The sequence below is a fragment of the Ornithorhynchus anatinus genome, chromosome 16 (assembly GCF_004115215.2).
Source record: "Ornithorhynchus anatinus isolate Pmale09 chromosome 16, mOrnAna1.pri.v4, whole genome shotgun sequence".
Taxonomy (NCBI): Eukaryota; Metazoa; Chordata; class Mammalia; order Monotremata; family Ornithorhynchidae; genus Ornithorhynchus; species Ornithorhynchus anatinus.
This window is the reverse complement of record NC_041743.1, coordinates 11,676,611-11,691,949: the sequence shown is the minus strand read 5'-3', so window position 1 is coordinate 11,691,949 and position 15,339 is coordinate 11,676,611. Positions and strand designations below refer to the sequence as shown.

The 15,339-nt window shown below is 44.3% G+C and overlaps 1 protein-coding gene across 1 annotated transcript in view; it reads left to right on the top strand.

Annotated features, from left to right (window-relative positions):
• NIBAN1 (niban apoptosis regulator 1) overlaps window positions 1–14,863 on the top strand; it is a 102,665-nt gene extending 87,802 nt beyond the window's left edge. Inside the window, exons 7-14 of the mRNA XM_029080998.2 lie at window positions 628–732; window positions 1,056–1,218; window positions 1,576–1,763; window positions 2,947–3,108; window positions 4,741–4,851; window positions 6,273–6,380; window positions 8,281–8,392; window positions 10,941–14,863. Coding sequence (XP_028936831.1) covers window positions 628–732; window positions 1,056–1,218; window positions 1,576–1,763; window positions 2,947–3,108; window positions 4,741–4,851; window positions 6,273–6,380; window positions 8,281–8,392; window positions 10,941–12,262 — 2,271 coding nt within the window. The 3' untranslated portion in view covers window positions 12,263–14,863. The remainder of the gene's footprint in view (window positions 1–627; window positions 733–1,055; window positions 1,219–1,575; window positions 1,764–2,946; window positions 3,109–4,740; window positions 4,852–6,272; window positions 6,381–8,280; window positions 8,393–10,940) is intronic.
• Window positions 14,864–15,339: the final 476 nt, after the last annotated feature.

The following is a 15,339-nucleotide window of genomic DNA, read 5'->3' as shown; positions in this document are numbered from 1 at the left end:
GGTTCATTCAACTGTATTTATTGAGCACTTACTGTGTGCAGAGCACTGTACTAAGTGCTTGGAGAGTGCAATGTAACAAGAAACACATTCCCTGCCCACAATGAGCTACAGTCTAGAGATGACACAGAAGAAAAGTGGTGGAGTTGAGATTCGAACCCAGGTCCTTTGACTCCCAGGTCCACGCTTTTTCCACTAGGTCATGAAGCACCCAATAAATACCATTTATCATTTAGGGTCATGAAAGAATTTGAGTGACTCCAGGACCAGAAGTTAAATCATTCCAGAGCTGACATGTTCTGGTGCTGTTTTCTTAGACTTCTTAGATTCTAAGCTCTCTATTAGATAATAAGTTCCTTGAGAGCAGGGATTTTGTCTTCTGAATCTATTGTATTCTCCAAGGAGCTTAATATAGAAGATATTCAATAGATGCTACTAATTACAGCCCAAATTTCTTTTCATTAGCAGTGGATGAGGAGAATGAATTATTAATTGGCACAGAAATGGGACAAGGTAAAGTTGGGCCTGGGAGATCCAGTACAGTGCACCTTCTTTTCTGAAAGTCTCCCTTGGTCTTTAAATTCAGCTGAACTGCAAAGACTAAGCCATTATCATATTTCCACTTTGTAGATCTTGAGCAACCTTGTGATGGAAGAACTGCTGCCCACCCTTCAGACTGACCTTCTACCTAAAATGAAAGGAAAGAAGAATGACAGAAAGAGGGCCTGGTTCGGGGTAAGGAGGAACTCTGTCATCAGGGGGCTGCTCTTTGGAAATGCAAAACAAAACAAAAAAAAAGATGTTTTTCTTCTCTCTGGTAGCGAAACTCCCACCAGGCCCTTCTTTCCCCCCCGGACTGTTTGGTGGAGCAGCTTATTCTCGCTTGCATGAATCCCAAACCAAACTCAATCCAGATTGGATAGAGAAATGGAAGTGTTTTCCTATTCTGACTGTGCTCTGATAGCTCGATCGATAAACTTTAATCCTCACCCTTTGTAGTGTCAGGAGGATCGTTTACACACTGCACCCTCTAATCCACATGTTTTTTCTGGGTTTAGATTGTAGAAGAAACCTACAACTTGGTTCAGGATCAAGTTTCAGAAGGATTAAGTGCCTTGAAAGGGGAATGCGAAACTCTGACAAAGGACCTGGAAGGAACTGTCCGTTCAGACATGGATCAGATCGTGAACTCAAAGGACTTCTTAGCTGGAAAAATCAAAGGTTAGGAGAGAGAAACTGCTCTTGGCTTTCTCCCCTTATTTTGGAGTAGTTGCCAGAAGCCAGGTTATGATTCAAATAAAGTGCTCAAGAACAGCACGAGGACCTTCTGAAGAATTCAATGCTACATTTCCTTGTGCTATAGGACATTTAAAATGCATACTTCTAAACATTAAGAAATGATGAAATGGAGCTGATCACCATTGTATAAGATATATACAATTGTATAAGGGAATGTGTCTACCAACTCTGTTGTATTGTACTCTACCAAATGCTTACTACAGTGCTCTGCACACAGGACGTACTCAGTATATACAATTGATTGATTAATTGTCACTCTCTGCTTTCCTCTCATCTCAGCTGTCGTAGCTGAACCCGCAGAAAAGAACTGCAGCGAGAGCATCCAGCCTTTCTTGGCTTCCATATTAGAGGAACTCATGGGGCCAGTGAGCTCTGGGTTCAGTGAAGTCCGATCGCTCTTTGAAAAAGAGGTGGATGAGATCAGCCACAGTTTCCAAGCAACTCAGGATTCTGCCCAGCTAAAGGAGGTAAAAGAATACAGGCAGTAGGCATATCCTATAGTACTAGAAAGCAGCCTGAATGGGGTCGTATCTTCAGGCCCCCTTCTCAGCAGAGTTTCCCTTTTGGTAAGGTCAGACCTGTAATATAAAGGATTGGGAAAGGTTAAGTTTGAGAAAAATAGTCACCCACCATGGTTAATATTCAGCCCACTTCAAGGAGAACCACCACTGACTGCCTGAGAATGTCTGGCACAATCATTAATACCACTCATTAAACCCTGAAACCCTGTCAAACCTGAAAGAAGATATTTTCCCTGTCCAAGTGTTCAGGCATAAGAAAGATAGGCCCTTTAGGCATAGCCTGTGCAGTTGCATATGAGACTTTTATGATTTTTTCCATCTCCTGAAAGCTGGAAATCAGAATATACACCAGGCTTACTGCTACTACTCTTCCTGCTCCCTGACTCTCCCAACCTCTCAACACCTAGACTACTTCACTCACAGAATGTTGATTTCCACCCCTCTTTGGTTCAGGGGTTCACCCTTTGCCACCCTCTCTGAGGATTTCACTTTCAAATTTCACTCCTGTTCCTCCCTCACTCCCCAAGTCTCCACCTCTCTTCTCTTCCTGAGCTCTGTCTTTTCTCCTGCCACTTCCTCTGCCTCTTCCAAGAAGAGAATTACTTAAGGTGCAGGCGTGCTGGGACTTTTTTTTTTTTGAAGACTTCGGGACTTGGAGAAGCTTTTGTGTGAGTGGGTGTAGCTGGAATCATCTCACAGTTGCCACCCCTAATTTGACATATGAAACTGTGGGTTGTTGCCCATTCCAACTGGGCTTCCCTAAAGCACGTGGGCATTAGTTTGTTGATGATGCCCCAGGGCTTGCATTAGCAACTCTCAGGTCTCCTTTTTCACACAAGTTCACACCCCATCCTAAACACATTCCTAAAATGGTATCTTTTCTCACCGGTCAGAGGCAAGGAAGCACGGAAAGTAAATATGATGATATAAGTTCATTGTTAAATTCCCATATGGCTGCCCTGAGGTGCTGCACAGTGGATCTGGAGGCTGGAAGAAAAAAAAAAAAGGAAATAGGCAGGTTCAAGTTGGAGATGTCATGGAAATGGTGAAATTGTCTGAGGCATTTCCATGGGAGAAAGCCATTTCTGAAAACCTTCATCTTAAATACTCTTTTTTTTCCACAATGCAGCGTTTGGACCAGTTGAGTGATCTTCCCTTAAACTCTACCAAGATGGAACCTTGCTATCTGAAAGTCAACCTGCTCCAAGAACAACTCCAGGACCTCAAAAGTCGTTTCAAATTCCCACACATTGATTTAGTCATTCAGAGGACCCAAAACTTCATGCAGGAGGTAAGATTCCAGGATGGTGGAGGAACACCATGAACAATAAATGAAATTAATGAGAATCTTCCTGGAAGCTTCCATGCAGAATCCAGAGTGGAGAGTAGCAGTTTCTGCCCATATGGGGCTCAGAGCCTAAAATGGGGGGAGCACAGATGAGTAAATTGAGGCAAAGAGAAGTCAAATGACTTACCCAAAGTGATACAGCAGGCAACTGGCAGAGCCAGGATTTGAATCCAGGTCTCCCGACTACCCATCCTGTGCTAATTCATTCATTCATTCAATAGTATTTATTGAGCGCTTACTATGTGCAGAGCACTGTACTAAGCGCTTGGAATGTACAAATCGGCAACAGATACAGTCCCTCCCCTTTGACGGGCTTACAATTTAATTGGGGGAGATGGACAGATAAGAACAATAGCAATAAATAGAATCAAGGGCATGAACATCTCATTAAAACAATAGCAAATAAATAGAATCAAGGCGATGTACATTTCATTAACAAAATAAATAGGGTAATGAAAATATATACAGTTGAGCGGATAAGTACAGTGCTGAGGAGATGGGGAGAGGGGAAGGAGCAGAGGGAACTGGGGGGAGAAGAGGGTTTAGCTGTGGAGAGGTGAAGGGGAGTGGTAGAGGGAATAGAGGGAAAAGGGGAGCTCAGTCTGGGAAGGCCTCTTGGAGGAGGTGATCTTTAGGGTTTTGAAGAGGGTAAGAGAATTAGTTTAGCAGAGGTGAGGAGGGAGGGCGTTCCGGGACCGCGGGAGGATGTGGCCCAGGGGTCGATGGCGGGATAGGCGAGAACGGGGGACGGTGAGGAGGTGGGCGGCAGAGGAGCGGAGGGTGCTGGGTGGGCAGTGGAAAGAGAGAAGGGAGGAGAGGTAGGAGGGGGCAAGGTGATGGAGAGCCTTGAAGCCTAGAGTGAGAAGGTTTTGTTTTGTGCGGAGGTTGATAGGCAACCACTGGAGGTTTTTAAGAAGGGGAGTGACATGCCCAGAGCGTTTCTGCAGGATTTTTCTGCAGAATTTAATTCCATAAAATATAGATCATTTTGTCCTGCTAGTATGGAAAATGCATTTTTGAAAAGTGAAAGGCTGCCTGGCACCTTGGTAGCTTCTACACTGTAGACGACCCAGGTTTGGTGCCGAGGGTTGAGGAGAATAAACCAATGAGTTGACCTCATTATCCCATACTCCCTTCCTACCTTTCCATCTACCGCAATCTCAGTGGGTTGGAAAGTGGATTGCAGGAGATAGTGGGTGTGGCCATACAACCAATCCTGCACTCTCCATCCCTTCTGTTGGGCCAGAGAGAAGTTAAGGAAAAATTAGGAAGCTTTCAGGCCTCTATCATATTACTCTATTTCAATATCCCCTTTTGGACCAGAATAGAAGGGTCTAGTAGGGTGCTCTGAGTGCTCATGGCAATGGGTTCTTCCTATCCAGTGCACGTTGACCTAAATGATTAGCAAAAATAGAACTGATAATAAGCCACTATGTCACTGAACGTGCCATAACAAGTGGAATCTGAGGTGTTAAAAGCAGAGTCGTTTCTGGTAGACAGGAGAGCCTCTAGTGGTTTCAGCATTTAGCCGAGTCCATTCATATAGGACTTTCGTATCTGATTTTTGACTTCTAGCTCATGGAAAATGCAGTGTACACATTTGGCCAGTTATTATCTCTGCACCGCCAAGGGGATGCTTCCAAAACGGCAGCAGCTATAGAAAAAGTCAAGCTGCGAGTTCTGAAGGTAAAATTTCCCTCCTGTTTGGAGCAGAGTCTGACGCGTCTATATTTGTGTCCTGTGTTTCTCTCTTACGCTGAATGGAAAGTACTGCATATTAGTCATTTTAATGTAAAAAAAAAGGAAACAGTCTTTTAGACTTAAAAACAGAACATTTCAATGGCCACGTTCTCTTATTGTTTCCTGAAGTGGGTGCTTTTATCTGTGGCAAGTTGGCTCTGTGCACATGTGATGAAATGTAGCACAGGAGAAGGGAGTGAAGACCAGCATCCTCAGCAAATCCAACGTGACCGTGAGCCGTAACCTCAGTTTGGTTTTAGCCCCTAACTAACTTCACAAGGATTTGTAGTCCAAATGAGAGATTGGGCCGTTTCATTCGTATTTCTTCTCCTCCTATGTGTGCTTTCCCCCTTCTTTCTTCTCTCTTTCCCCTTTTCCTCTCCCTTGTCTCTTTCCTTTCTCATTCTCTCCACTCTCACCCGTTAACTGAGAAGCAGCGTGGCTCCGTGGAAAGAGCCCAGGCTTGGGAGTCAGAGGTCATGGGTTCGAATCCCAGCTCGGCCACTTGTCAGCTGTGTAACTGTGGCCAAGTCACTTCACTTCTCTGTGCCTCAGTTACCTCATCTGTAAAATGGGGATTAACTGTGAGCCTCACGTGGGACAACCTGATGACCCTGTATCTGCCCCAGCGCTTAGAACAGTGCTAGGCACATAGTAAGCGCTTAACAAATACCAACATTATTATTATTATCATTATTAACTGTACCTGTCGATAAATTCCTAAAGTGCCGGGCTTTTTGTATTTACTCTGCCACCTTGTGGTTATTTTTGTAATTACATGCTACGATGGCTCCGGATCCATTGCAGGCGGAAACTAAAAACTGCCATGGTAAAGTCACAATTTCTTGGCAAGGAGAAGGTGCCTAGAAGCACTTGCCACGTAAATCGTTTGGGTTTTTTTTTCTTTTTGCACTCACCTTTGCAAAGATTACCACCACCCCCCACCAACTAATATCTTACAGAGGTAGCTTGAGAGCACTGTGGCATTGAAGAAAATTCCACAGATAGTCGGAGGTCGTGTCTGCCATTCAGCTTGGGTCTTTAAAAGCAAGCTGTCGAGGGGACTCAGTGTCAGCCAAAGCATGTCAGCTCTCAGCCCGGTCACTGACTTCTCTCTGACTTTGGACAAATGGCTTTAACTCACTGGGTTGCACCAAATTTTGAGTGTGGACAGAGGAAGGGGTAAAGGGTGAGGGAGCATCATTCCTCAAATACCAGAGGCCTTTAGAAACCAAGGCACCACGTGAATTCTTAATATTTGCAATGAAAGTGAAGTAGTGAGGGTAGATTTTCCTTTTTTTTCAGCAGATTGTGTTTGCGATTATTTGATTGTCTTTAGCATATGTTTCTCTTCTCTGTACCAACAGCAATATGATTATGACAGCAGTACTATACGAAAGAAGATATTTCAGGAAGCATTGATTCAGATCACACTGCCCACCATGCAGAAGGCTTTGGCTTCAACATGCAAACCGGTAAGAGATTAGGTTTGTTTCCCTTAAAGGGCTCAATCTAGCCTTGTCTTGGGTCATGATAGTTTGTACAGTTCCTTCTTTTATTGCTTTTGAGTGTGGGCCAAGACTGTCTCTGAACCAATGTCTTTTATGCCTTTTCCCAGCATTACATGCACTTTGGATGTGCTTACCAAATGTCACCAATAATAATGGGGAGTGTAATGATATTAATGTGAGTTCCATGTATTCCATATCCAGATTTAGGTCCTTTGGAGAAATGGCTACACTTAACTGGGGGCTCCAATGGGTTTAGGTTTGGTTGAGGAAACACCCTGGGGCACAATGAGTTAAAAAAAAAAAAAAAGGGTTTGAGACTTGGAACTCCAGTGCTAGGAGAAGTGGCTGTTGGTCCTCAGCTCCAATCTAATCAGTACAGTCTTCAAGTTTACAGTGCCCAGTCTGATTTGGGAACGAAAGAGTTAAATGACATAAGTAGGTGGGTGTAAGGGAGAAGTAGCCTCTAGAGTAGAATAATTACCCACCAACTTATTTCGCAAGTTCTTAGTACATTGATCTGCACACAGTTAGCACTCTATAAGTACAATTGATTGAATAATTTCCCAGAGCAAAGAGCAAAATTTTTCTCAAATTCCTATGAGTTTAGGAAGTTCGTCCAGTCAACGGTTATTTATTGAGTTCCTGCTGTGAGCAGAAGAATAAAGTAGTGCAAGTACAAAAACACAGTCTCTGCCCAGGAGGACCTTAGAATCTAAGTGTTGTGATCTTCGGGCTTTCTAAGTCATGAAAACTCTTTGCATGCATAGTGTCTAGGAGAGCCCATTTGTATTTCATCAGCAAATATCTGTTAGCTATAAAAGGTTATAAAAGCTAATGACATTCTGAGAATAGCATTACTTGTGGGGGCATTTACAGAGGAAAGAATTTAAGGAAGAAAAGAGGCGAAGGAGGAGTCCCTCTGATTCTCCCTGGCTTTGGACCTCTGTGGAAGGAGTTAATTCAACACTCACTTGTTCTTCATGGATCTCAGCCTCCAGAGATGGATCTGAAAGGCAGAAAAATCTCTATTTTCAGTGACCTTGGAATTGCTGATTAATCAATAGGTGGCATTTACTGAGTGCTTACGATGTATAAAGCACCTTACTAAAGTACACGGGAAAGTACAGTACAACCAAATTGACAGACACGTTCCCTGTCCACAAGAAGCCTAAGACAGTTAACTTTTCCCTTCTTCCCTTGTCTATCTCTCCTGTCCCAGGGAGACTATTAGATGGGAGTAATCTTGTGTTGATTTTATCCTTTGGCATCAGGACTGCCAATTGTGACCTGTTCAGCAAATGTAACTGGCCCGAGACCACTAAGTCCTATCCCTGATCAGCCAGGGGATGTAATGGTACCTACTCAACCTGTTGAGAGCTAATGATTTACCGGCACAAGGCTTCATATCTCCTTGCTGAAGTGGTCCCTGAGCCAGGAGAAAACTTTTCTTCAAGGGCTATGGCTGGCAAGGGGGGTGGAGTTAATCACTGGGGATGGGACCTGAACATGTTGATCTCAGTCCTACCTGGAGACAGATACCAGCAAAACGCGTTGGAAGTCTACCTTTGGAGAGCTGACAGAGCATACTATACTGTGGTTTGCTGGGCAGAGGGGGGATGGAAGGAAAGAAGGAGCCTGCAGGAAATAGCCCCGGGATCCCACTGGCAGGGTTCTGAGACTAAGGAAGTCCCGGCCAGAAGAGCCCCCTTTTAAGGAAATGCCTCCTGGCTCCGTGCTTTTACAAAAAGGCACACGTAAGGGGCCACTGTTCCCCTTACCATTCTCCCAGGAACTTGGGCTGAGTACCAGATTTAAACCCACTCCTCCTCCCTTCTGCCCATTCTTTTTATCTTGGACCTCCCAGGAGTTGCAGAAATTCGAGCAGTTCATCTTTGCAGACCACACCTCTGTGATACAAGTTGAAAACGTCTATGAGGAGATTTTACACCAGACCCTCCTGGATGAAACAGTGAAAGGTAAACTTATTTCTTGGATGCTGGAAGGACTTCGACCCCAACCCGGGATTCCCCAGCCTCAGGGGGAGATTCCTGAATTGGAATTTTACAAGCCCAGCTAAACTTTTAAAGAGCAAATGGGGAAGGGAGGGGCCTCTTCAGGTTTGAGCACAGGTCTGACCACAGCCGAAGGCAGATAAGTCCTCAGAGCTCTGTTGTGCTTTATGAACCTCACTGCAAGCCAGCCCATATGAACCCCACCCTCAGCGTTTCAGATCAGGAAGAGCCAGGCTGCTGAGAAAATGACCCTGTTCCTGATTACAATCTGGCCTTGGAGGGCCAACGTTCTTTGTTATGGTGTCACGTCCTCCCGCGGTCCTGGAACGCCCTCCCTCCTCACCTCCGCCAAACTGATTCTCTTTCCCTCTTCAAAACCCTACTTAAAACTCACCTCCTCCAAGAGGCCTTCCCAGACTGAGCTCCTCTTCTCCCTCTACTCCCTCTGCCATCCCCCCTTTACCTCTCCGCAGCTAAACCCTCTTTTTCCCCTTTTCCCTCTGCTCCTCCACCTCTCCCTTCCCATCCCCACAGCACTGTACTCGTCCGCTCAACTGTATATATTTTCTTTACCCTATTTATTTTGTTAATGAATTGTACATCGCCTCGATTCTATTTAGTTGCCATTGTTTATACGAGATGTTCTTCCCCTTGACTCTATTTATTGCCATTGTTCTTGTCTGTCCGTCTCCCCCGATTAGACTGTAAGCCCGTCAAACGGCAGGGACGGTCTCTATCTGTTGCCGACTTGTTCATCCCAAGCGCTTAGTACAGTGCTCTGCACATAGTAAGCGCTCAATAAATACTATTGAATGAATGAATTAATATTTTTAAAGTGCTTATTCCATTCATTCATTCAGCCATATTTATTGGGTGCCTACTGTGTGTGGAGCACTGTACTAAGCGCTTAGTATGTGTACTATGAGCTGGGGGCTTGGTTGGGGAAGGCCTTTTGGAGGAGATGTGATTTTAATATGACTTTGAAGGTGGGGAGAATGGTGGTCTGTTGTGTATGAAGGTGGAGGGAGTTCCAGGCCAGACGGAGGATGTGGGCAGGGGATCCGTGGGTAATAATGTTGGTATTTGTTAAGCGCTTACTATGTGCAGAGCACTGTTCTAAGCGCTGGGGTAAACACAGGGGAATCAGGTTGTCCCACGTGGGGCTCACAGTCTTAATCCCCATTTTACAGATGAGGGAACTGAGGCACAGAGAAGTTAAGTGACTTGCCCACAGTCACACAGCTGACAAGTGGCAGAGCTGGGATTCGAACTCATGAGCCCTGACTCCAAAGCCCATGCTCTTTCCACTGTGCCACGCTGCTTCTCTAACGTGGGTATGATGTACTCTCCCAAGTGTTTAGTACAGTGCTTTGCACACAGTAAGTGCTCAGTAAATATGACTGAATGAAGACAGATGAGACTGAAGTACAGTGTAAAGGCTTGAGTTAACGGAGCAAAAGGCTGAGTTATACTAGGAAATCAGCATGGTAAGGTAGGAGGGAGCAAGGTGATTGAGTGATCTTAAGTCAATGATAAGGAGTTTCTGTTTGAGGAGGTGGATGGGCAGCTACTGGAGGTGCTTGAGAAATGGGAAGATGTGGACTGAACAGTTTTTTAGAAAAACAAGCCAGGCAGCCAAGTGGACATGAGGGAAATCCAGGCAAATGAATAATCAGAGGTTATCCCGACCTCCAGGCCCCTTCGGAGATGATCCTTGGGTGACAGATCTGTTGGCCCCTGTGCTGAAGTCAGTGCTTCTCACTGCGGGCAAGGAATGTGTTTTGAAGGAATCACAGAGACAAGAATCACAGAGTTCTGAATAGCTTTTTGGAGATAGTAGGAGTCAGCTGTGGCCTATAGAAACAATTAGTCAATCAGTAGTATTTATTAAGCATCTGCTGGGTTTAGAGTCCTGTAGTAAGTGTTTGGAAAAGTACAATTTGATAGTAGGGTTGATCTCTGTCCTCAAGGAGTTTACAATCTAAAGGGAGAGGCAGACACTGAAGTAGCTCCTTGTGAGCAGGGACTGTGTCTACCAACTGTTATATTGCATGCTCCCAAGGGCTTAGTTAAGTGCTGTGCACACAGTAAGTGCTCAATAAATACCATTGATTGATCGTTACAGATAGAGGGTAATAAAGTATAAAGAAAAGTATATGTGTTTATGGTGTTTATGGAGTCCTTCCCATATCCCACACCTTGTACACTTGCCCTCCCTTCCTCCCAGTCTTTACAGTTTGCTGCTCCACTAAGAAGGAGACTTACCTTGGAGGATGGATTGGGGCAGGAAGGGGCCTCATAGAGCAGGAGTGCAGAGATGAAAGTGTCAGAACTTTGGTACTGAGAGCACTCCCTCTGTGCTGCGTGAGCATCGCAAAACAGGCACTTGATGAGGAATTGGGCCCTCCAGATGAAATGGCCTGATTTTGTTTTTTTAAGTAAGGGCTTAGCATCCCAGTATGTAAATGCAGAGTTTAAGTGTTCATCTCTTGTGCTTTCTGTCCCTGTTTAGTGATAAAGGAAGCTGCCATACTGAAGAAGCACAACCTATTTGAGGACAACCTGGCTTTGCCTTGTGAGAGCGTGTCCAGCCTAACTGACCTGAAAACCCCCTCGGGATCAAACCAGGCCAGCCCTGTCAGAAGATCGTCTGCCATCTTGCCCGTTGTTTCAGATAATGAAATACCAAGTAACGAGGTGTTCATTGAGCAAGAGAAGAGTCCAGAGGTCCCAGAGATCCCAGAGCCATCAGTCAAAGATGAAAGCCTTTCCACCCTGGTGCCCTTTTCTTCCACCAGTTTTGCTGAGCAAGAGGTTGTTGCTAGCATCAGTGACCCAGTGGAGTCATCCCCTTTGGTTCTTGTGGCAGAGGAAGGAAAGGAAGATTCTTTGAGTAGAAATGCTTCAGAAATAGAGTCTGGACAGATCCAAGAACAGAAAAGTAAGGTCCAGGAAAGGCAGAGCACTCCTCCTCCAGATTGCTTGAATGAAATCAGAGACTTGTTGACAGTCACCATTGAAGTGCCCACAGAGGCCGTGCAGGAGAACCAAGAGGAAACTAGTAAAAAAGATGGCATCTTTGAGGATCAAGAAAATGAGCTGGGAAAAGAAGAGAACGATCCAATTAACACAGAGTCCGATCAGGACGGCCAGAATTGCAGTGAGATTCACGAGGAGCAATGTTCTCTATCCGCTTTAGAGATGGAAAGTGTGGATATGATAAATTTTAAAGAGGCGGGTGACCTTGTCCCCTGTCCAGATGGTGAGGGGGTCTGTCAGGAAGGGGGTGCCCAACAAGGAGAAAAGGAAGAGTCTAAGGACAACAGCAGTGCATGGAAGCCTGAAGAGGAACTCTGCAGTAGCCCAGAGAAGGATCAACCCCAGGAGGAAGAACCTGCTGAGAGCAGACTAGATACGTGTGCTTCCAAGTCAGAAGAGGCTGGAGCGAGCCAGTTCGAGGCTGACCAGTCCAAAGTAGAGGAGGGTCTATCCTGCTGTGTCCTTGAGGACACTTGCAAAACCCAAGAACAATCCATTTTGAGTCAAATAGAGGAGGGTCTATCCTGCTGTGTCCTTGAGGACACTTGCAAAACCCAAGAACAATCCATTTTGAGTCATGTAGAGGAGGTTCTTGTTTCTCCAGGGCCAAAGGAAGAAGTGTCCACCACCCACCTTTTAGCCGACCTGGGACCTGAAGGGCTCAGTGACTCCAGTGGTGGCAAGTGTCTTCACGCAGGAGAAACAGCTTCGACTACTGAAACCAGAAACTTGCCAGAAGAAAATGATGCAAGAGAAAGCCAAGAGAGCTGGGGAGAGGAACATTCCTTGCAATAAAAAGGGCTATTCACAAATACAGTTTCTCCCAGAAATTAAGCAAGGGGCTATTAGGGGACTCATTAGAATTTGCATGTAACTTGTGACAAGAAAAATCATGAATATCTTAACCGCATAGTGAAACCAAAGGAAAAAACCCCACTGCACTAGCTCAGTAGAAAAAGTGCCTATTGCTTTGGAATTTTAATAGGAATTTAAAAGACAAAGGAATGTCCTAATTTGGAGAGGAGCTTGGGAAGGGAGAGATGCTATATTTATAACTGGGAAAACACTGGGAACAGGTTTCTCATTCCCACTGGCATGTTCAGGTGGCCCAGCCTGCTGGAGCACTTTAGAGATGTTTTTGTAAGGGATCAAGGCAAATGTTTACAGTTACTCCAGCTCTAACTGTTCAGTAGGCTACCCATGCCTATTGAACTATTTCCTCTGGACTTACCATACATCCCCTGCTGGCTTCCATCAGATAATAGGGTGGTGAACACCCACCACTGTGGATGAGAGTGATCACAACAGAGAAATGAAGTGTCTCCACAACTTAATCATGCCACAGGTGCACTGGTCTTGAGAACAGACAAAAGGAATTGAAGAAGGGCTAGCCCAGCCTATCTCCACATGGACGGGCAGATTGGAGTATCACCGCATTAGCTACGAGCTGCCCACTCTCATCACTCTCTATCACCACTTGATTGTGCTTTGGAAAGTTTAGGTTTGACAAGAAAATTTCACTTCAAAAAACTCATCATGAAATCATTCCTGGATTATTTTTAAGCTAGGCAGTAAAAGTCTTGGCTAGATTATTTGGATGGAAGACTCAATGCATAGGAAGCTTCAGGAGAAATGAACTCCAGAAATCATTTGTCAACCCATGGCAAATTTTCATTTTTATATCTATTTCTGCAGCTAACATTGCCTAGTGCATTCTTGAGAACTAACATATATGGAGATAAGCCTAAAATATCAACCAGCAAATTTCAACATGGAAACCATATGTACATAATAAACTGTGGGCAGAATCCTCAAGTGATATATAGATATGTATTTATATCTATAGATATAGGTAGATATACACATTTTTTGCTGGCGGATGGGGAGAAGTGGCCAGATTTTCATCTTAAAGCAACTGGACGTCCACCAGTTTGGTAGAGAGCCTACTCTGTGATTGATCAATCTCACTGAGCAGAAAGGTATTGTTCTGAAATTTCCTGGGCTTCTGCATCTGGAGGCAGAAGAGTTATCTCTGTCTAAAGAATTGCAGCCGTTTCCCACTTAGAAGAAGATTTATCTGGGTTTGCCGAGCCATTTGTTCAGATTCAGAGAGAGAGAGGTAGAAACCTGATCTGAGCACAGCTCTTGGCCTTGGGTAGTACTGGGTGTGACTTACTCCGTTGGCTAGCGGGGATTGTCCATGCTGGGCACCCGGGATTGTTTAGCTAGATTCCCAAGTCCTTGATGGGCTGAGCCACCTGAGATGGGTTGAAGATAGCTAAACCGCCCTCCGGGCAGGAATGCCGATCCTGCCTCTCAGGGCCAGTCCAGGAAAATCTTCCCTGCAGTGGGTAGAGTGGGGAAATTTTAGCTTGAGCCCATCTTTCAGATTATACGGGCCACTGCACACTAAATACCTTGGTACCACTATGGAAAACTAAGAGGTTTCCCCACCACCCCGTAAGGAATGCACAAGACAGTGTCTAGAAATCATGTGCAGTCAACTCATCAACCCCTACAAAAGTCAAAGGGGGGGAACCATGTAGAACAAGCATGGAAAATTATGACCATTATGTCTCTGTACATGTATATGGCAGCACAGGAGTTCTGTAACACGTGTGGGACGATTGTTCTCTTTTGACATGAAATAGGATGCAAATATGCATTTTATATATATTTTTATTTTATTATTTTACATGGAAGATTATTCACATCATTATGAGTATGTCCTTTGCTTTTAATAAGGGCTTCCAGTTATTTCTTTTGTCATTTCCACTATTATTATGAATCTCATTATTATTGAGCATCCCATTAAAATGCATGAATGCTATACTTGGGGCCTTTATATTATTTGTGCTAGAAATATATAATTTGCAACTCTTGTTTCTTGCCATAACGAATCACCATTATATATAAACCCTTGGTAAGCACGCTGATTTCCACCTAGTTGCACTGCTCTTGACCTTCAACAGAGAAACACACCCATTTACTCAAATGATATAATTGTCTTTTTTTGGATCTGCCATTCCTTTTTCACAATTTCCAACAACATTAAGGATGAGCTTCTTCGCCATGCTGATGGAGCAATCATTTCATTTCTCACAGAAGTGGTGTGAGCCCATCCTGGCAAGCATTCACTGAATCAATTTGATAAAAACAAAAAAAACAGTGTCCTAGAGGCATAGTTTCCCTCATGCTTTAGTGATTTTATGGTAAGCTACAATGTTTGGGACCATTCCTTTTGAGTGCTAAGGCTTTTCTTTGTTTGGTCCCTGACTATCATCACATTCCACAGATTATATTCTCCCTGGTTATCACAGAGTGAATAGAACACATTGTAATCCAATTTATAAAGTGCTTATATTCTAATAAAAGATTGGGTCATCATTAAGAGTTGTTTGGAAACATGTTTTTGTTGTTGGGTTTTTTCTGTTTTTTAAATCATCAATTTTGTAAAACTGTGGGGTGCAAGAAGGAGTCAAGGAAGGGAGAACTTGAAGTAAATGAGGAGTACCCTCCATGTTTCAGTGAGTTTTTGGTCTGTCAGATGAGACTGTCAGCTGTGATGCCACTTAGTGCCAAACAGGATGGCAAGCTTTCATTCAGGAACTGAATGAAGCCCAAATGCCAGGGCATGGTGATGCTACTAGGACAGAACAAATCTGAATAAGCTTTAGGGTGGTGACAATGAGCCAGACTTACCTTGTTGAACTCTTCCAGGAAAAAAAAAAGAACAAAAAAGGCGTTTATTTTAAAGTTGTCAGCTGTTCAGCAGGAAGACTCATAGTGACCCTCTGAAATTGGGACTCAGCCCCCAAGGTCAGAATTGCATCTTATCCCTTGTATTGGTTCAGACAGTATGGGGAAGACCC